This window comes from Marmota marmota, unplaced genomic scaffold (genome assembly GCF_001458135.2).
Source record: "Marmota marmota marmota unplaced genomic scaffold, marMar, whole genome shotgun sequence".
NCBI classification, from domain to species: Eukaryota; Metazoa; Chordata; class Mammalia; order Rodentia; family Sciuridae; genus Marmota; species Marmota marmota.
Genome location: NW_026000168.1, coordinates 15,885,489 through 15,905,618, shown reverse-complemented (window position 1 = coordinate 15,905,618; position 20,130 = coordinate 15,885,489). Strand labels below are relative to the sequence as shown.

The 20,130-nt window shown below is 52.4% G+C and overlaps 1 protein-coding gene across 4 annotated transcripts in view; it reads left to right on the top strand.

The window, feature by feature from the left end:
• Positions 1-20,130, top strand: part of Vgll4 (vestigial like family member 4) — a 135,985-nt gene that overhangs the window by 98,361 nt on the left and 17,494 nt on the right. For 3 of the 4 annotated variants that reach the window (XM_015495027.2, XM_015495028.2, XM_015495026.2), the window contains one exon: positions 3,058-3,247. In XM_015495027.2, the coding sequence (XP_015350513.1) occupies positions 3,058-3,247 (190 nt within the window). Of the gene's footprint in view, positions 1-3,057; positions 3,248-19,414; positions 19,564-20,130 lie in introns of those variants that run through there. The other variant, XM_015495029.2, reaches the window with a different exon arrangement.

Genomic DNA, 20,130 nt, shown 5'->3' with positions numbered 1-20,130 from the left:
CCTCAGGTACGTAAAATAAATGCTCCCTTCTTCAAGGAGCACAAAACAAAGTAGGAAGGCAAGCGCCACCATGATAGATTTTAGTGGAAAGAGATGTTCAGATGGAGGAATCGAGGAGGAGGTCTGGAAGGAGGTGGCTTTTGAAGTGACTCTGCAGGATACACAGACTTTAGATAAGAGGAGCCTGAGGGGAGACCCTGGTGAGGGTGTGGAGGGTGGACCTTGACTTCTGTGTGCAGTGGGGACTGTTTAACTTCTAGGGTTAAAAGTGTGAGGGCTCAGAAAGGGTGGCTGTGCCAGGACATACAAGGAAGGACCTGGCTGTCATTTGTGAGTGCAGAAGCAGTCTGGGCAGTGGCTTCCCAGTGACTGCTGGGCATCTGGAGATGGGGTGGGTGGACGTGCTGAGGACGATGCTTTGAGAGATGGCACGAGGGGACGGTGCAGAATGATGGCGGGGAGCAGGGTTTCTGTCTTGCAGTCTGACAGACGACAAGACCTGTCATTAAGAAACCTGTGACAGTTGTTTCATCTCATGGTTTCCAAGTCTGTTGGAACCCAGGGTATCTTTCTCAACACACACGACAATCGAGGGTCACGCTTTGGTTTTGCTGGGTTAGTATCACAATCCCATGTGTAATGACGTGTTGGTCACTGTTGGTCGGTTGGTCACTTGATTGATTTCGGGACTGTGGCTCAGTCCCTCTAAGGGCTGGAAGGCCTTACCTGGCCCAGGCCCTCACTGTGGGAGGCCAGAGAGTAGAACTGCACGCAGGAAGAGCAGGATTGGAACACAGGTGTCTTGAGTCCCCCGACCAAATTATCTGATCAGTTTAACTAAATAATTATGTTGTGTGTTTGCTGGGGATGGAACCCGAGGCCTCCTGCATCCTCAGTCAGGTGTTCCCCAGGCTCCTTCCAGCGCAGCCTCCAAGATGCTGATGTACTGCAACTCCAGGTCACCCCCAGCTCAAGGGTCATTTAGGGGGTCTCCTGTGGTCCCTTCCCCACTCCCTGGTTAGGGATCTCCAGTGCTTTCTGAGAATCGCTATGGACTTTTTTCTTTTCAGTCGTTAGACTGAGCAGTGCATCCGCCTGATGAACTTTGAAATGCCAATGAGCACAAGAATTTTTACTAGGATGGCCCTGGAGCCCCGAGGGGGAGGGAATGTTGTTCTTCCCAGGAGCCTTTGCTCTCCGTGCCACAGTGTCATGAATGACGAGCTCCTTTTTTGGACGGATCTGACTTTGTTGCCGTGACGCTTGTTTTCCATAGCAACTTCTGTTGCCACCCAGCAGTCGGCTGATGAAATGGTGGCCAAAGCTCAGGGGTCCACAGAGCTCCCACCTCCCCGCCCCTCAGCTCCAGGCCAAGGTGCTGAGACATCCTGGGCACAGTGTGGTAGGCCAGGCCACTTTGACCTGAGGTTTGAGTCACACTTGCTGATTCCTGGGGGTCCGTCATCAGGGATCCCCAGAAAGTTGCCTGGGCAGTGGAAGTTTTGCCTGGGGACACCCTCTTTTCTCTCTGTGGAAGGAGGAGGACAAGAAAAAAGGGGGCTGTTTGGAGTTAGTATTTTCTAATTTACCAAGGTAGAAGGATTATCTTTACTTTTTTTTTTTTTTTTTTAACCAAAAGCTACTCAGTAGGAAGAGGTGGCCAACCAGAGTCATACCGACTCTCTAAGGGTCGCAGCCTAGCCTAGGATTAGGTTGGTTTTTTATTTTTTGTATTTCATTTAGAATGGAAAGTTCCAGTTTGTTTTGGGGCCAGGACCCTTATAAGAAGCCATGCCTGGAGGTGTACGATAGGTCAGTGTATATTTGTGAGTTTATATCTTGCTGACTAAATTGGCAGAGTTTTTATTTTTCCTGGTAAATGGTCAGAGGCTGTTCCCTCCCTCCTTCCCGTAACAAAATGGCATTTGTCGTGTGTGTATGAAGCCAGTGTCTGTTAAACCCGAGACACATCTGTGATGATCTGAGCAGGAGGGGTGGCAGACAGAGATTGCTTTTCTTAGGTGCCACAGGGCCTCCGATGAGTTGACTCCATCCCAGTATGACTCTCAAATTGTGACCAAAAGGAAACAGAACTGGTCAGGCCTCAGAGACCAAGACATATTGCACAACAAAAGGGTTATTATTTGTGAAAAATCGAGGTGCCCACCCCCGTGGGACTCAGAGAGGTTGACGTTCATTTCACTTGAAATAATTATCACTCTTGGTGACGAAGTTTGGAAGGTGCACACAAAATTGTTATCAATGAGAAAGTTCACACTTGCTGTAATTCATAGTGAGACACTAAGTTATCATCTGGGACAAAGCCTGTTAACATAGTGGTTGTAGAAAACACCAAGGTGTCAAATCATATCAAAATCAGAATTGCAATTTGGGCGTCTGACTTTGAAAAGTGTCTGGAGAACGGTACCTCTGCCCCCCACAGGTTAGACACTGAAACCTGGAGCTGATAACTAGACCAACAGCATCAGATTTTCACAAGCCGTTTCTAGGAATAAAATGTTCATTTCTCATTAAGCAATGTATTTTTCTTCCTTTTCGCTTCAGGGGCAAATGTGAACTGTTAGCCCATGTTTTCCTTGCTCTGAAAAAAACCCCCCAAAATACCAAAAATATAATAAAAGCATAACAGGCCAGAGAAGGTGGCTTGGTGTGGCTGTCGGTGCGCTCGGGAGGGCGTTCTCTTGGTGGAGTGAGCCAAGTACCTGGGAGTTAGGGGCCTTCCATGTTTGAAATTAGCCTTTGAGGTTGTTGGTGGCAGAAGCTGTTTTCCTCCCTGTCTGCTGTATTGCACCTTTTCATTTTAAACTCTACCCTAAAGGCTGTGCTGAAAACCTCGTTGATGTCAAACGCCCCATGCTTGGCAGAGGACGCGGGCCCAGACCATGTCCTGAGGGTGGCAGGCAGCCCGTCACGTTGCCAAAAACTTTCCACTGGGAGCAGTTTTGCAAGGGGCCGGGCGGGCAGGCGGGGGAGCCTGGGGACCCAGATGGGGGCTGTCCTGCCTGGTGACAGCATCATCTCTCTCTCTCTGCGTAGGTGAAGCTGCTCTCAGGGGAGAACCCAGAATGCAGACCCTCCCAGTGGCCTCTGCCCTCAGCAGCCACCGCACTGGCCCTCCCCCCATCAGCCCGAGCAAGAGGAAGTTCAGCATGGAGCCTGGGGACGAGGATCTCGACTGTGAAAACGACCACGTCTCCAAGATGAGTCGCATCTTCAACCCCCACATGTAAGTCCCTTCTCCTTCCTGGGCTTGCGCAGGGCTGGGGCCTGATTTCTTGTACTACTTTGTGCCAGTGATACAGCTGTCATTTCTTAAGTTGTTCATAAGGTACTTTCTGTCAAAGATAAATAGCTCTGCTCTGCCAGGAAGGTGCCCAGGTGACTTTACAGCTGGTGGAGAGACGCGTCTTCCTTCCTGCGGATTGGGCCTCCTGGGCTGCGTGTCCCCATTGAAGGGAAGAGTCTCTCAGAGCTCCAGGGCCTGTCTGGAAAACTGGGCTTTTCTCTCCTGTACCTGCTGATTGTTTTTGAGAGAACTGATGTCAGTGACTGTCGTGTGTTGGGGGAGCAGAGGGTGGGGTTGGCAGTTGTGTGGGGTCTGGATCATGCGTGTTGACGCGTGTGCGTGAGGGATGCACCTTTGTGCTCCTGGTGTGAACTCGAGACCTTCCTGGAGAGGGGGAGCCAGGCTTCTGTGTTCAGCACCAGAGGCTGCTCGTCCCAGCTGACCTCGGCCTGCAGCAGTGGTCAGAGAACCGGCCATTGGACCGGGAGGCCTGCGTGCCAGTCCCCCATCTGCCACCAACACCTGCGCTCCACTGTCTTGACCCAGATCCCTGTAACTCCCTGGGCCTTGGTTTCTTCCTCTGCGGTCTGGACCTGAGCGGCGGGACTGGGTTCCTACCTGGAACGCAGCCTGCTCCTGGGCACCGTGCTCTGCCCCGCCCACCCCGCCTGTCCTCTCCACACTCCCCCTCTCAAAGGGAGCCGACTGCCTTCCCCATGCTTTCAGGATGTGGAGGCACCTGGCCAGCCCCTGGCAGAGTCGCAGGTGGCAGTTGTATAGCCGGTTGGGTTGGTACCATCGGAGCCTGGTGTCTTGTCAGCCGTGGTGGTGAAGTCACTCTGATTGTGGGGAGGACAGGCTTGGTGTGGTCCGCGGGTCCTGGGCTTGCCCCTCCCTCCAGTCAGCCCAAGGAATGTTTTGTCGTCCTCCACGAGGCTGGTCTCACCAGTCTGACTCCCAAGGACACTGCTCCTTGGGCCAGGCGGTGGCTCCTAGGGCTTCCTCCTTGGAGGCAGGGCGCTTCTGCAGCTGGAGGTGGCCGGAGCTACAGAGCTCAGGCAGCCTCGCATTCCTGGCGTTCCAATCTGCTTGGCCTGTTGTGTTCAGTCATAAGACACTGACAGAGGTATTTATCCTCAAATAAATCACTGCAGTGTTAGTCAGAGGCTGAGCCTGCAGTCTGGAGCCCTGGAATTTGCTACAATCAGGAATCCAGCCGCAGCAGGGCCCTGCAGATCCACCAGCTCTGCACACTGGGTAGGCTGCTGGCCTCTGGACTGTTGGAGTCCATCCTTCCATTACTAGGAGTTTCTTCTTCTCCTCTCTTCCTAACCCTGAATCAGAGATCGGTTCCTTTTGTTTGTTTTATTTTTAAAGGAAGGAAGAGTCAGCTTTGTGACAACATTTTGTGATCCAACAGGCCTTGGTTTCAATCCTCATTCTGCCACCTGCCAGCTGTGAGGCCTTGACAAGTCCCTTGGTTTTTCTGAGCTGAATGTCCTTATTTGTAAAATGACAGTGATAATAGCTAGTGGACACAACTATTTTAAGCATTAGAGCTAAATTATGCAGGGAGTTGACCCAGGGTGGCACTCACTTGATGGTAGGCCTTATTTTTATGAATGATTCCATTTTTTCAGAGCTGGTAATAGAGAACTTAATGTTTGAGATGTGTACACTTTAGTCTAAACACCTGGGTTTAAATCCCACCTTCTTTATCCTTCGTGGGAGTAACCAGGGGACCTTCCTCTTACCATTATTTTGAGCGCTTAGTGCAGCACTCGGCAGACAGCAAACACTCCGCTTCAGTCGTTGGTATTATTAGAATGTGAAAGCACTTAGAAATGATTCTGTAACTCCTTGGCTTGATTACAGATACGGCCTGGAAGTATAGGTCTGTGATGATATTATACACAACTTTAAGAGTAAATAATAGAGAATTATTAAATTTTGTGTGCAATTCATAATTGACACCATCATGCAGAATTTTAGGAAAGAAGACACAGTAGCACCCCACTCTACTAGACCCCCTGTGCTCACATCAGCTAGGTGGCTACTGCCCCCTTTTAAAAATTTTTAATTTTTATCTAGTTTTTGGTACTGGAGATTGAACCCAGGTGTCCTTAACCATGAGCCACATCCCTAGGCGTTTTTACTTTTTATTTATAAACAGGGTCTCATTAAGTTGTCTGGGGGGTCTTGCTAAGTTGGTGAGGCTGGCCTTGAACTTGTGATCCTCCTGTCTCAGCCTCCATTAAAAAGTGTGCACAGGAGTGTCCTGACAGTAAGTGTATCGTCTTAACCTTTTTTTCTGGGGGTGGGGGCAGTACTGGAGATTGAACCCAGGGCTGCTGTGCCACTGAGCCACGTCCCCAGACCTTTTAATTTTTATTCTGAGTCAGGGTGTCACTAAGTTGCCCAGGCTGGCTTTGAACTTGAGGTCTTCCGGGATCATTAGGATAACAGCTGTGAGCCTCTGTGCCCTTCATCTTAACCATTTTTAAGTGTGCGGTTTGGGTGAATTTTGAATTGTAAGTTGGAAAAGTGATTGGTGTGCAGTCAGTTCATTCTGGGTGTCCCTCAATGTCAATGACACATCAGGGTTTCTGCATGTGTTCGCTAAGAGCTTAATGACAGATTTCACAGGTGAACTGAAAAGATGTGGCACCTCTGACTTATACTGTGTAGGGTACTTGGTAAGTACTGTCATGTGATGTGATGAAACGTGCACCCCTTGACCTCTAGCCTGCTCCCTTTTTATTTCATGTGTCTTAGAAGTTTTCTGCAGTCAGCCGCAATCCACACCTACTTGGAAATGACCCATGTGTGTTTGTCTCTTTAAGATTACAAAATGATTTTCTATGCGTGATCTTCCTAGAATCTGTTAATGACGTCTCGTGAAAATGCGTTTTGTTTATTTTTTCACTAAAGAAGTGGCCATGGTTCTGAGAAAGGGGGTGTTGTTGAAAAGTGGTTTGGGCAGCTAGCAGTGAGGGGCTCCGGCACATGCTCGGGCGGCGTTTCCTTTGGAAGCATCCTGTGGGGCTGCTTTCCAGTGGGGCGCTGGCGTGGCTCTGAGCCAGGCTAGGAGGCAGCCGAGTGTGACAGAATCTCATGTGCTGTGACTGGGGGCGGGAGGGGGGTTGCTTAGTGATTCTCCAGCACCTGGGAAATGAGAGTTGCTGGGTTCTTCCTTCCATTGGTGACCAGGGTCGTTTGAGCTCATAATTTATTGTTTTGTTAATATGGTGAAGTGTGTGTGTGTGTGTGTGTGTGTGTGTGTGTGTACACATACATATATATATTTTGAAGTACTAGGAACACGAATGGACGTTGAAAAATATTTTATCTGACGTTTGGAAAGAAAATGGATTACAGGATGGGGTGAGGGTGGGGTGGGCTGGGCCTACTCTCATAGAAATGTCACTAAGTGATTTTTTACGGCTGTGCTCTTCCTGGTAAGCAGGAGAGCTCCCTTTTCTCCTGTCTTCCTGTTTGTGATTCATGTGGCCTTAAGGACCCTGTTTTGTATAAGGGTGTCACTCTCCCCGAGCCCCTTCCCCGACTCCTGCAGTCCTGTTTCACAGCTGTTGTTTTCATTGAGCACTTTCCTATTCTGTGGCAAATCGGATGTTCTAGAGTCACCTTCTAGCCTACCTGCTTGACCTTGGAATGAGTCATCGCTGCAGGGAATCTTGGTTCCTTTTGGTGGGAAACAGTACTTAAAAGGCCAGGTGTGGGGCATGTTGGCACACAGCTGTAATCCCAGCAACTTGGGAGGCTGAGGCAAGAGGATGGCAAGTCTGAGGCCGACCTCATCCATTTAGCAAGACCCTGTCTTTTTTTAAAAAAAGAAGAAAGTCAAAGGGATGTAACTCAGTGGTAAAGTGCCCCTGGGTTAAAAGCTAGTAATACATACACACACACACCCCAACACCACCCCAATAAGAAGAAAATGGATTACAGGATGGGTGGGTGTTCCTGTTGCGTTGAGTTACCATGGTGCTGCTGCTTCTAGAGCTGGGCGTCTGATAAGATGGATGCTAGCCACGGGTGGTAGTTTAAATTTAAAATTAAACCTTATGGGGCTGGGGAAGTGGCTCAGTGGGATTGAGCTCGCCTAGCATATGCAAGGCCTTGGGTTCTATCCCCAGTGCCATACAATAAATCAGTTACATTAAACAAAATTAAAATTCAGCTCTTCACGTGCACTGGGCACATTTCAAGCTCATAGCCACAATGGGCTGGTGGTGACCTTAGTGGACAGCACGGACACAACTTCACTGCCACTGGGGAAGCCCTGCTAAACTGAGCTGTTCTTAGACCCTTTTCTTGGAAAGAACTGGGAAGTCACGAGTTCTCCCCAGGACTCCTACCCTAGGCCTCTCCTGCCCCGGTCCACGTGCACATCCTGCTTCTTCACTAGTGAGACCCACGTTCCCAACCAACATACTTGCGTGTGGCTTTCTCCTGCGGTGAGCGTGGAGTCTGTTCAGGGTCACTGTGTCTCCTCCACTTGGAAAATCAAAACGGAAATAAGTTCAGGATTCGCTTGCAGCAGTTTTTTCCCCTCATGCCAAAGGTGTCCCCCTCAGTGCTCACCACCCCCGCCCGGTCAGGGTCGCGGTATTTGCAGCATCCGTTCTCCTTTGGGACCTCCACTTACTACATGGAGGTTTAGATCCCCACCCCCATCTTGACCACTTTATTTTTTTTGAACCTGTAAAACAGTGACACGCTTCTACAAGAGAGAATTTTATTAGGTAGGTACTGAGTCAACTGTTACCCCTTGCTGGTCACTTGCCCACCTTTTTTGCCCCCCTACCAGCCACCATCACCCTCCTGAGTTTCTTTTGGTAAACAGAGCAGATACACGAATGTTCTCTCGCCCCCTTGCCTGTCTGGGACGCCAGGTGGCAGCTGTCCAGACCCCTCTGGACTCTGTTGTTTCTTCTGCTCGCAGCGCATCCCTGACACCTCCGCATCAGCTCCCATCCTTGGTCACACCTGCAGTCCCCTCCATTGCCTGCGCCTGCCACAGTTTATCCCCCCAAGTCCCCTGTGTTGGGCATTAGGTAGCTCCTAGTATTTCGAGTACTAACAATCCTGCAGCCGGGAACCTCGTGCATCTGTGATGTCTTGAGGGCAGGCGGTCGATGTGGTGCTCAGTTCGTGTTGGGCTTGAGACTTCCTGGCGGGCAGGCTGGGGTCCTGGGGAGGGCGCGGTGCAGAAGCGCACCGTCCGCAGATGCCCTTCAGAAGTGTGGAGTGGCTTGTACCCGCGAGGTTTGCAGGGGCCGTACAGGCAGTCACAGTGCTCAGCGGGTCACCTGTGAGGGGCACACTTGTTGAGTGCTTGCGTGGACTGGCCCCGTGCTAGGACACCTGAACATGCATCCTCTGGCTTCACCTTCACAGGAGATGTGACCCTTCGGGACAGGCCGGTATCTGTCCTCTGTCCCCCAACCTTGCCCGCTGGCCTGTCCACCTGTTGTGTATCAGCTGTTTTCAGGAGCAGGTGCTGAGGCTGCGAGAGGATGATACCTCAGAAGTGTTGGAGCTGGGTTGACCCTGCTGTGCACGACCCCCAAACCAGTGACCACTCAGTGATGCCTCAGCTGTGTCCTCCCCAGGAAGTTGCAGCGTTCGAGTGTCGTGTGCTAGAGGTCGTGCGGAAGGGCTTGGTGTTGCTGGCAGCTGGCGAGGCCTCCGTTTGGTCAGTGGTATGAACTTGCAAAGTCATTGCCCATGGGCTCCCCGGGGTTGTAGCCATGGCCACTAGCCTTGCGCTCTAACTCTGTCTGCCCCAGGCCGCCTGGGTCCTCGAGGGAGGAGGCCAGCCTCCCTGCTGGAGGTGCTGCTCCGAAACACTGCCCCTCGTCCTTGCTGGTGGCCATTCCTGTGAAGTCCTTTCACGACACTGACTAGCCAAGTCTGGTCCACCCGCTGGTGGTCTTCTGGTCTGGGGTCTCCTGTGTCTGTTTTCTTTCTTTCCTCCTTTGCTTTCTTCCACCACCTTCCCCCGGGTAATGGCCCCCGCCCCGCCTGAGTGATTCTTCTCTCTGTAGGTGAAGAGAGAAAGAGGGGAACAGATGAACTCAACCAGCAGTTCTTTGAGTTTGCCACAGAGGCTAGAGGAAGCCTTTGAAATCATGTACTGAGCATAAAATGGAAACTTGGTTAGAAAAACGATCACTGGCTAAAGTGGGGTTTGAGGTTTTGTGTGGATTTTGTTTATTTTTTGCACGGGGCTGATTACGTACACGGACCCTCACGTGTTCTGGGTGGCTGCAGTTTGGGGTCTTTGTGCACAAATGTGCGGGTGGCATTGCCATACTCCCGCGGGTGGCCCCTGCCTCTCCTCCTCTCTGTGTCCCTTAGTTTGGCTGCATTTGTGTGTGCACCACCAAGCTCCAAGAGGGTGAAGGAAATTGTTCCTCATGTCACCAAACTGAGCCCAGAGGAGATTGAAAAGCTGAGGTGATTCAATACGTTGGCCCTGTGAGCCGCTGGGATCCGTGTGGGAAGCCGGCTAGGCCTTCACGGACGGGCGTGTGGCTGCGCCGTGCGAGCCTCACAGAAGGTGGACACCCCGTCCCCGGGCTCGCTGAGGGGTCTTGAGCCTCAGCATCCAGAGACCGCGGGAGCCCTGTGGGAAGGGTTTGTTTTGCGGTGCTGGGGATGGAACCCAGGCCCTCCTGCGTGCCAGCGCCCTGGAGTCCCCACTGTATGCCCGCGGCGTCCCATGCTTCCCGGGCGTGACTTCATTCTGTCCTCCCAGCCCTGTGATGTGGGTGGCATTATTGTCCCCCCTGTACAGATGGTGACACTGAGGCCCTGTGACGTGCTCCTCCAGCCAGCTGGTGGACAACAGGTCAGGCTTCACACCCCGCTGTGTGACCTGGGCCAGCGCGCTGCACTCAGCAGCTGGGCGGTGGTGATCCTGACAGTGCACACAACCAGCTGCCCTGAGTCATTTGATGTAGGACCTCGATGCCATGTGGTTTCAGATGGTCACCAATTTAAGTGCTGTCAGGACACAGGGCTGACACTGGCGGAGAGAGGCTGTGTGCGGGTGGTGGAGGGGAAGGTGGCCTGGCGGTGCCGGGCGATTCAGAGTCCTCCCAATCCTCCCTGCCCCGGGATGGTTCCCCCAGGGACTGAGAAGGAGTCGTCGCTGCCCAGTGTCCCCCAAAGAGAGGGAAATGGTGTCTTTGGACAGGTGAGAACCCCCTAAGAACTAACAAGGACTGTCTGTTTTGTGCTGATGGGGACGGAACCCAGGGCCTCGTCCCTGCGAGGCAAGTGCTCTGCCCCAGAGCCACATCCAGCTCCAGACAGGAGTTTTCTGTCTGCCCAGGGAAGGGCGTTTTAAATCTTCTTAAAATTCTTGTTTAAAATTTCTGACCCAATTTTTAGTTGCACAAGTCCATAGTAACTTTAAAACATTCAAAAAGAAACTTTTAATTAAAAGTTTGTTTTAAGCATATGAAGACATACCACCCCGCCACCTTCTCCAGGTTTCATAAACTGGACTGTTGAATAGAATCCTTGAAACTTAAGTGTCCCCCCCCTCGGCCACACCCTCCTTGGCACCGCCCGGCCTGGGAAGGGCTCGCCCAGTGTTCTGTTCTTCGGGGCTCCGTGCACAGTCTTATTGGTATTCCCTAAAGTGTCCTGTGAATTTAAGATGACTTTTCACAGCCTTATTTTTAGTTGCTTTAAATAACTCAGAAACTGAGATATTCTTAAATTAGGATTTCTTTCTTTCTTTCAGCCCCTCCCCCAGTGCATGTCTGTCATGTGTTTACTTACAAAAGTGAGTTGGGGGACAGAGGTCTTTAGTCAGTGCCCCCTGGCAGGAAGGCCGTTGGGGCCTCTGGTGTGAGCTTGGCTTCCCCGTGGTCCCTGGCTGATCCCGCTGCGGCTAGCTGCGTCCTCTTGCGTCCCTGTCTTGGGAGCGTTCTGCTTACTGAGTGTGGTACCTTTAAGTAAAGGTCGCAGGCCTGACCTGTGTGTGTGGGTTTCTCGTTTGTCAGGCTGGAGGCATTTGCTCATTTTCACAGTTGAGCTGAAAACAAAGCCCTCCTTATCCTGGCGGGAGCTGCCCGGAGCTGACATCAGCCTTTCCCAGCAGCTTCGCCTCTGCCTTAAGAGTCTTCGCCCCGAGCTGCTCGGGCAGATCACCATCTTGCTCCTGCCCTTTTTCTGGCCAAACAACACATCGAAGGAAGAATTGCCAGGGATGCCAGGGGTCGGGGACAGAACAAAAGCCGTCATCCGCCGTCTGTCGTGGGCTGTGTGGGGACGTAGCATTTAGTGTTCGCGGCTCTGATCTGGGTGATGAAGGTTGTAGAAGTGGGGCCAGAACCTTGAAAAAACGGGGCTGTAGAGGGGCGTTCCCGGTGTGGGGGGACATGTCTGTTAGTGGGCGTGAAGTCCCCTCTATGTGCACACCCTGGACCTGGGAAAAGGAGTATATTTAGATGGATGGGTTAGGTCAAGGAGTTCACCCAGAATCTGAGGAGATAGAGCAACACTGGGTTTTGCTGTTCCTCCCTCAGCCCCCGCTGGCTTCCCTGAGCTCCCGGTGCTGTTTGCACAAGGACGCCACTGTCCTGGGGACACAGGCACACAGAGGACTGATCTTGACGTTGGCCTGTGACGTCACGGACATACATGTTCTCACTGCACTACGAAGCCCCTCTGTCCTGAAGGGTGTAAACTGCTGTCTCCTGAGACCTTAAAAAAGATTTGATTGGGAATTCACCAGAGAGACTGGTGCTAGGTAATCTGCCGAGGCGTGGGTGCCCAGGGCTCCTTTCTTCTAGGACCTCCCTCGTAAAGCCATTGCGGGCTGGGCCATGTGTGGCTGGACATGGCGAGGGTGGCTTCTGGGCCTCTTCCCTGGCTGGGGTCGCACCCAGGGTAGGTGGCAGAGCCTGGACTCTTTCTGCTTTGCTGTGTTTTGGGGTTCACACACAGGTGCGCACACACACAAAGTGCATTTTGAAATTTCTCCACTGATTGTCTCCAAAGCACAATTCGAGAAGTCGATGTGGCAGTAAGGTGCTGGGGCTGGCAGTAGGCAGAAACCACACCAAAGAAGGGTCCAGATTCTGGATCCAAGTCACCCCAGCAGAGGTAACACGTACTGGACTCCCCCACCTTTCTCTGCCCCTCCTTACAGGACTTCTAGGCCTGCCCTTCCGTAAAGAGATCCTAAGGGATCCACCCAGAAATCAACCCAGAGGACGGGGGAGGGCGAGATGTGGCTCTGTGACAGAGCACGAGGCCCTGGGTTCCTTCCCCAGCACCACCAAAAAAAGAGAAAAACCAGCTCCAGAAACTGGGTCAAAGTCAAGTAGAAGGAACAGACGCACTCTTGTCAGGTTACGCTAGAAGTCTGAGACTGAACCCTCGTTGCTCCCCAAAATTGGCCCATCAAGGAGTGGGCTGTGGGGTTTTCTAGGTCCTATGTGCAGAAATGTCATTCAGCCCAGTTTCTCAAACGTGTTTGGCCACAGGCTCGGTAACGGACAGAGTTGTGTCCTTGCAACAGCCTGTTAAGCCCTGGCCGCAGCATGATGTCTCTGAAGACGAGGCCTTCGGGTGGTGATGGGGTTCCATGAGGTCCCGGGAACAGCACCCTTAGAGGAAGAGACACCAGAGAGCGTGCGCGCTGTCTTCCTGCCGTGTGAGGACACGGTGAGAAGGGGCCACCTGAAAGCCAGGCGGTGGCCCTCGCCAGACACTGACCATGCTGGCTCCCCGAGCTTAGACCCCAGCTTCCGGGACTATGAGAAAACAAACAGCTGTTCCCTAGGCCGCCGGGCTGTGGTGTCTGCTCTGGCAGCCGAGCCCCGGAGGACACAAGCCTTCATCCCTTTTCGTGAGACCTGTTATGAACATCCCATGGAGCCAGGGACGCACACACATTTCTATTTGGTTTCAAAAGTCTCTTATAAATTTTCAGACTCACAAAACTCTGGTGCCTTAAAGCTGACTATTAAAATGAAACAGTGGCATAATTTCTTGATTTGGGACTGTTGAGTGTCACCTTTAATGCTGGGGGTTTTGGTAAAATCCATTGAGGAAATGCGAGACCGTGCTTCCCTCGTCCCCAAGTCTGATTACCTTCCGTCCCGACTCCTCTCTGGCTGTGTCTGGAGAGTGGATTACTTTTTCCATATCCACCCACTCCCGGTCCGGTGCCGTCACCCACACCAACAATGGCGATGGAACTTCTCCCTGCATTTGCGATTGTTATGGTTTAGATAGAAAGTGTCCCCTAGAAGCTCACGTGTGAGACACTGCAAGAAAGTCCAGAGGTGACTTGATTTGGTTATTAAGTGACTGTAGGCAGGCCGGGAGTGGCTGGAGGAGGGGGATCTTTGGGGTGTGCATTTGGGGTTTGTATTTTGTCCTGGTGAGGGGACTCTCGGATCTTTCTGGTTTCTGGTGCCATGTCCTAAGCAGCTTTTCTGCACCACATTCTTCTGCCTTGGTGCCCTCTTACCTGGGCCTTGAGGAATGGAGTTGGCCATCCGTGGACTGAGACCTCTGAAACCGATAGTCTCTCCATTTTTGCTTCCTTTGGTTCCCCTTCTAGTTCTGTGGCCACTTCTCACAGATTGATTGTCCTAGTCTGTTTTCCGTTGCTGTAACCAAATTACAGAGAGTGGGTAATTTATAACCAAAAGTTTATGTAGCTCATGGTGCTGGAGACTGGAAGTCCAAGATTGGTGCTGCTTCTGGCAAGGGCTTCATGCTGCATCATAACATGGGAAAAGCAGAAGGGAGAGTGGGCGTGTGCCTAAGAGAAGAGGAGACGAAGGGGACCTGATTTCTGTCATGACAGTGAAGCCATTCCCAGTCAGAACTAACCCAGTCTCTGGAGAGGAGCCTTAATCCCTCCCAACCCAGCTATATAGGAAGTCAGATTTCAACATGAGTTTTTGTGGGGACAAACCACATGGAAACCATGTTACATGGATGTGACATGTCATTGTTACATTCCCCAGGGCTCCGTCCTTCTCGCTGTACAGACCCTTCTGATGGTGTCACCTACAAACTCATGCTAGAATCACCACTGTACATTGAGGATTGCCAGGTCCTGACCGTCACACCCACAGACCCGTCCACCTTTTAGATGTTGTCTGTGTACCTCAAACTCAGTACTGGTTTGTCCGAGTTGACCTGAGGACCTCCTGTGTCTTCTGTACCTGCCCTGGGCCTCTGTCCCTCGTTTTCGGGGTCGGCACAGCTCTCCTGTTTTCCTTGGGGGCCTCCTCCCTCTGCCCCGTCCCCATAGCTAACCCACTGTCACGCCCTGTCACTGGGCTGCTAATCCTTTTCTGCATAGGCACCAGCCTGGGTCACAGATTGGACTCATTTCTGTGCAGCACCCTCCTTTCTGGCACTTCAGCTTCGGGAGAAAGTTCCTGAAGTGTTGTTCTCTGCTTGGAATCCTTCCATGGCTCCCAGGGAGCTGCAGGAGAGTGCTGAGCAGACACCTCCCCTGGCGGAGGCCCAGCCGAGGGACCTGCCCCTCCCCCTCCTACTGTCCCCCCTTCCTCCCTCCTCTTGGCAAATGGCAGTTCTTCATGTCTTCGTAGAAAACAGTGGCGCTTTGCTCTAATCCTGCGCCCCCTGTCTGTTCCCCACAGCTCCCCTGGGCCAGCCGGGGCCCTCCGCCTGGCGCCGGCTCCAGCACCTCCAAAGTGCTGCATCGACAACGGGCCAGTGGGGAGGTTGCTCGGAGAGGGTTCTAGCCTTTCCATTGCTGTGACCAGAACACCCGAGGAGCAGTTTAGAGGAGGAAAAATGCACTGGGCTCATGGTTTCAGGGGTCTGAGTCCAGAGATGGCCGCCTGCCTTGCTCTGGGCCCTGGGGAGGCAGAGCATCATGGCGGGAGGGCCCAGTGGAGGAGGTGCTGGAGGCCACAGTACCTCGGCTGCTGGTGCCTCTCCTGAGCGCGTGGAGGGTATCGCTGAGCGTGTCGGGCCGTGGCTGTGACTTGTGATTACATATAAGACCCAAGTCTCTGTTCTTCTGTGGCCTTTGGTGATCTGGTCCAAACTCCCCCCAGTCCTGTTTCTCAGTAGGCGGCCTCCTGGACTGTCCTGGGAAGTCTCCTTAGCCAGGGTTCAGTCTCAAAGTAACTGATGGAAGTCGCTGCCGTCCCTGGTCATCAGGCAGGCTCTGGAGGTGGCCTCGTGATGAGCAACCCTCGTGTACCTTGGTCAACCAGTCCCGTGGCCCAGCCTCCCTTGGACTTGCATCCCGAGGCTGATTCAGAACCAGCGTTTTCGTTGCTGGTGGTGGCTTGGTGGTGTGGCGCGAGTCTCTCCATGGCTCAGCCCCCGCCCCCATCCTGAGGCAGCTCTCAGAAGCCTCCAGGGTTTCCAGCAAAGTGACTGAGTGTGTCCCATGTGGCCTGCTCTTGAAGTCGAGTTGGATCTGGTGGTGATCCGCCCTAGTGTCCTTGCCCCGCCACTCCCCACACAGACACTTTATTTGGGCAGCACTTCACACCTACAGAAATATGGAAGGTCTGCGGACAGTGACCGCCAGCACATCCCTCTCCAGTTCATCTGTCGGTCCCGTCTGCCGCGCTGTTCTCTTCCTCCACTTGCAGGAGCAGCGATGTGACTCAGGGTGAAATACCTCTTCATATCCGTGATGTCCTTTATAGATTTTATTTTTTTGAGATAGGCCCTTGCTGTGTCCTGGCCTCAAGAGATCCTCCTGCCTCAGCCTCTTGAGGGAGCCAAGACAAGATGCACACCGAAGGCACCAGGTGGTTTCTTCAGGCCTTTCTCCTACATTTTCTCATTAGTTCTTTGTAGTTCGGGGTTCAGTGCATTTACTTTTGCCCTCAGTGACCTTTTGTTTAGAAGGGCTTCCCCACTGTAGGGTGAGGGGGTTGGTGGGTTTGGTGGTAAGGGCGGGTGGTGGTGGTGTGCCTAGACATGGCCCCTGTGGGTTAGCGCCCTGTGAATTGTCCTGTTCAGGCACCAGCCAGATCAAGGGCAGGAGGGCTGCGGGTCCCTGGGTGCTGGGCAGTTTAGTTGCTCTTCTACTGATGACAGGCTCTGAACTGAGAAGTCCCCAACTCCTGCACATCCTGGCCCAGCAGTGAAGCTCTGCCCAGTGTCAGCCATTTCCCGTAGAGGTCGCAGGGCAGCCAGTGGACAGCACCACAGGTCCCCTGGCTTAGGAGGAGAACAAAGTTCAAGACTCAAGAGTGTGGCACTGACTGCATGTTGCTTCCCCAGCACGGTCAGGTTGGAAAATTATTAAGTTGAACCTTGTGGGTCAGGACCCCTGTATATGTGACAGAAAAAGGTGGTGGGACAGGGGAGAGCAGAAAGAGGGGACAGGGGACAGGGTTGACCTAGAGAGGTCACGTGGACCCAGGCTAGCTGAGGGTGCATGGAATAAGGTGAACAGTTCCCGCTGCTCCAAGATAACCTTAATCACCTTCCTGAAAATTTTATCACTGTCTCGAAGATCCATCTGTTTCTAGCCGTGAAGTCTGAGCTTTTGACCTTTAAAAAAAAAAAAAAAAAAGTTTCTCTTTCTTCCCGGACCTGAGAAATGAAAACCAAACCTAATAGGTTGCTTTCCTGGGAGATGGCCCAGTAGTTCCTGATTAATCATTTATTTGAAGTTCAAATATAGCTCTTGACTCAAGACCAGAAGTATGTATGTGTGTTTTAGGCGAAATCTCGAATGTTGAGCAGTACGTTTAAAAAAAATTTTTTTTTAAGTTGTAGATGGACACGGTATCTTTATTTTTATTATTATTACGTGGTGCTGATGATCGAACCCAGTGCCTCATGTGTGCGACGCAGGTGCCCTACCACTGAGCTCCAGCCCCAGCCCTTGAGTAGCACATTCGCTGTGTAACTAGTCCGGTGGCAGGAGTCGGGACTTGCTGGGAAGAGGTCCTTGATGGTGCTGTGGTTGCAGGTGGTAGCTTGTAGGACCCAGGAGGTGGCTAGGTGGAGAACCTGGGTCCTGGTATCTCCCCCTTGCTGTGAGAGGAGGCGGCACCCCGTGTTCTCATCCCAAGATCCCTAGGATTGGTTGTCCGGCTCTTCTTCATTTCCAAGAAATATCCCAGTTATCCTGCAGCCAATCCCTTTTCTTCTGACGCTCACTACCCATGCCTTGTGTTGCTTTGTAACCAAAAGAACTTGCTAACAAGTGGGGACATTTGTGCTGTTGACAGGGTTTTGCTGTCATTTGTAGAAGTTCTTTGAACATCTCCATCCTTGCTCAGAGCTCATATTTCCCATTTTTTTGGAAGTGGAATTTCTGGGTCACAGGGCATCCATGTTTCTATTTCTGCTGGTGCATCCTGCCAGCGTGGAGTCTGGAAGGTTGAGGATTAACATTCCCTCCAGCAACTGTGCGCACCTGCCTCTGGCCGCCTCATCCCAGAGGTGACTGCTATCATTTAAGTTTTGCAAGTTTCATGGGGGAAACTGTCATATTTTTTTTTTTGAATTGGGAGTTGTTTGGTCTTCCTGGGGAACGTGGATGATCTTTTCACCTCCTCAGTGGCTGTATGCATTTATTTTTTTGTAACCATCCAGTTTAAACCTTTGTCTTCTGTCAACGTGTTACAGCTGTTCATATTAAGGATTTCTGTGACAGATGTGTTAGGAAAATAATGTGATTTGCTTTCCAATTTTACTGTTTTGGAAATACACACACACACTTTTGGTTTTCTGGATGTGGTCGCATCACTGTATCATCTTTTAATGGAAAAGCCATCCAAAATGTTCTATAAAGGGTTGAATGTGTTGGGTGATACTTCGTAACACGTGGGCAGGATACAATAATCATAGGTGCTTGATGCTTGTTCACTGTGAAGCAGCTTATTGTTTGTATATTACTTCGTTCCTTTATCCAGACTCTTCCTGAATGTCTGCCATGTTCAAGGCATAGAGGTGTGCGAGGAGGTGTGCAGCACGTGGGGTCGCCCTGGGTAGAGGAGGGACTTCAGTGGGCCTGAGAGGCCTTCGCCCTGGTGATGGGAGAACAGGGTGGAACTGGGGTGGAAGGCAGGGATCGTGTCCTGGGTGGCTCTTTTCTCTCCCTTTCCCCTCAAGGCCATTTCGTGGGGAGCTTTGAGTATCTACCGTTGGTCTCTTGCCGGGTTCTGTTAGGAACCTGTTTTTATTCAACCATTTTACCAGATGTTTCCTGTGGCTTGACAGGCGTAGCGCTTGCTAGAAAGGTGTGCTCCTGAGAGCTGGGCGCTGTGGGCAGCAGCCTGTGGGAGCAGGGCTGGGAAGACCATGTTCGTGACACCCAGTGGGTGACAGTGTGCTTCTCCCGGAAGAAGTGCTGGTTCTAGAATCTGCTTTTATCCTGTCTCCTGGTTTATAAAAGCCCGAATCTGGTGGATCAAGGGTTGATTCAGGGTTCCTGTCTGAAAGCAGCGGCTCAGCTACACCTGTAGTTTGCAGAACTCACCTGGGGCTGGGGGACCCAGGGAGTGGGCAGAGTCTACCTGGTGCTCCGCCCTCCTCGGGGGCCTGTGCTTCAGGAGTCTGTCCTGGGCAGTCTTTGCACCCACCTGCAGCCCATCCAGACGGTCCTAGGATGGCGTCGGCAGCTTCAACTTCAGATGCCCGCAGTCAGTCAGCGTTTCTCACTGTCCCAACAGAAGAGCCTGTCACCCAGTGTCCTCCTGCTTCCTCCCATCCACCACCGGGACTGGCTGGGGCTGCACAGAGGACCCATGGTGTGGGGGGGCGGTTGACATTCCTGCCCTAGGCCAGCTGCAGAGGTGCCCCAGCGTCGCCTGCACCTCTTTCCCTGGGCTGGCTCACTTCTGCAGCCACTTCCTCTCCTGTGTTTTGTTTCGCCTCCTTTTAGAGTTTTATAAAAGCCTCATGTTATGGAAAAGGGAGAGACAAAGAAAGAGGAAATCGCTTGCTCTCTCCTGACAGCAGGTCTGTTTTCTCACAATATGGAACTGTAATGATGCGTGTCACGTTTTGGCAAGATGCTCTGGGTGGTAAATAGCCCCTCCCGAGAGCTGCCACCCTGTCCCGGGGCCCCCAGGACACCTCCCTCGCGACGCAGGGCGGGCGGCCCTGGGCTCGTACCCTGCTCGGGGACTCTTATTCTGGCGGCGCCTCTGCACCGGGCCTGCCTGCCAAGTCTGTGAGGCCCGAGGCCTCTGTGGGAGGACGGGGCTGTCTTCATGCTCTTTGGCAATGATTAAAGTGAGGTTAGTACCCAAGCCCTTTCATTTTATTCCCCTTTCCTTGCTTTTCCAAACCAGATGGCAACCCTGTATTTTCAGCTGTAATTAATTTAAAATGGGAGGCAGCAAGTGCTGGGAGCAGAGCCGCCCGTGCTCAGAGGGACAGCGTCGGTCTTCCTTCTGTCCTCCTCTGGCCCCCCCCCCCCCCCGCCAGCCCCGTCCTGATCACAGACCTGCCTGCCGAGGGGGCGCCGGGAAGGCCAACACCCGCCGCTCTGTGGGCTGTTTCCTTAGTGGGTGGAAGTCACCAAGTTTCAGGTGCAGCTGAGGATTGGCTGCCTCCTGTCACGTGACAGCCCCAGACAAGGGGGCGCAGTTGGAGCGGCTGCCTGCGACGCCGCAGGACGGGGGACTTTTCCTTCCTACTCGTCCGGCTGCCAGGAGCGCCCCCAGGAGGGCTGTGCTCCAGGGCTAACATTTATTCTTCGAGAAAATGACAAGGAAATCCAACCACTGTCTGCACTTGGAGTCTGGAGGTTCTGGCCTCGGCCATTTGACCCCTGCCCACGGGCTTCCTCCCCGAGTAGAGCG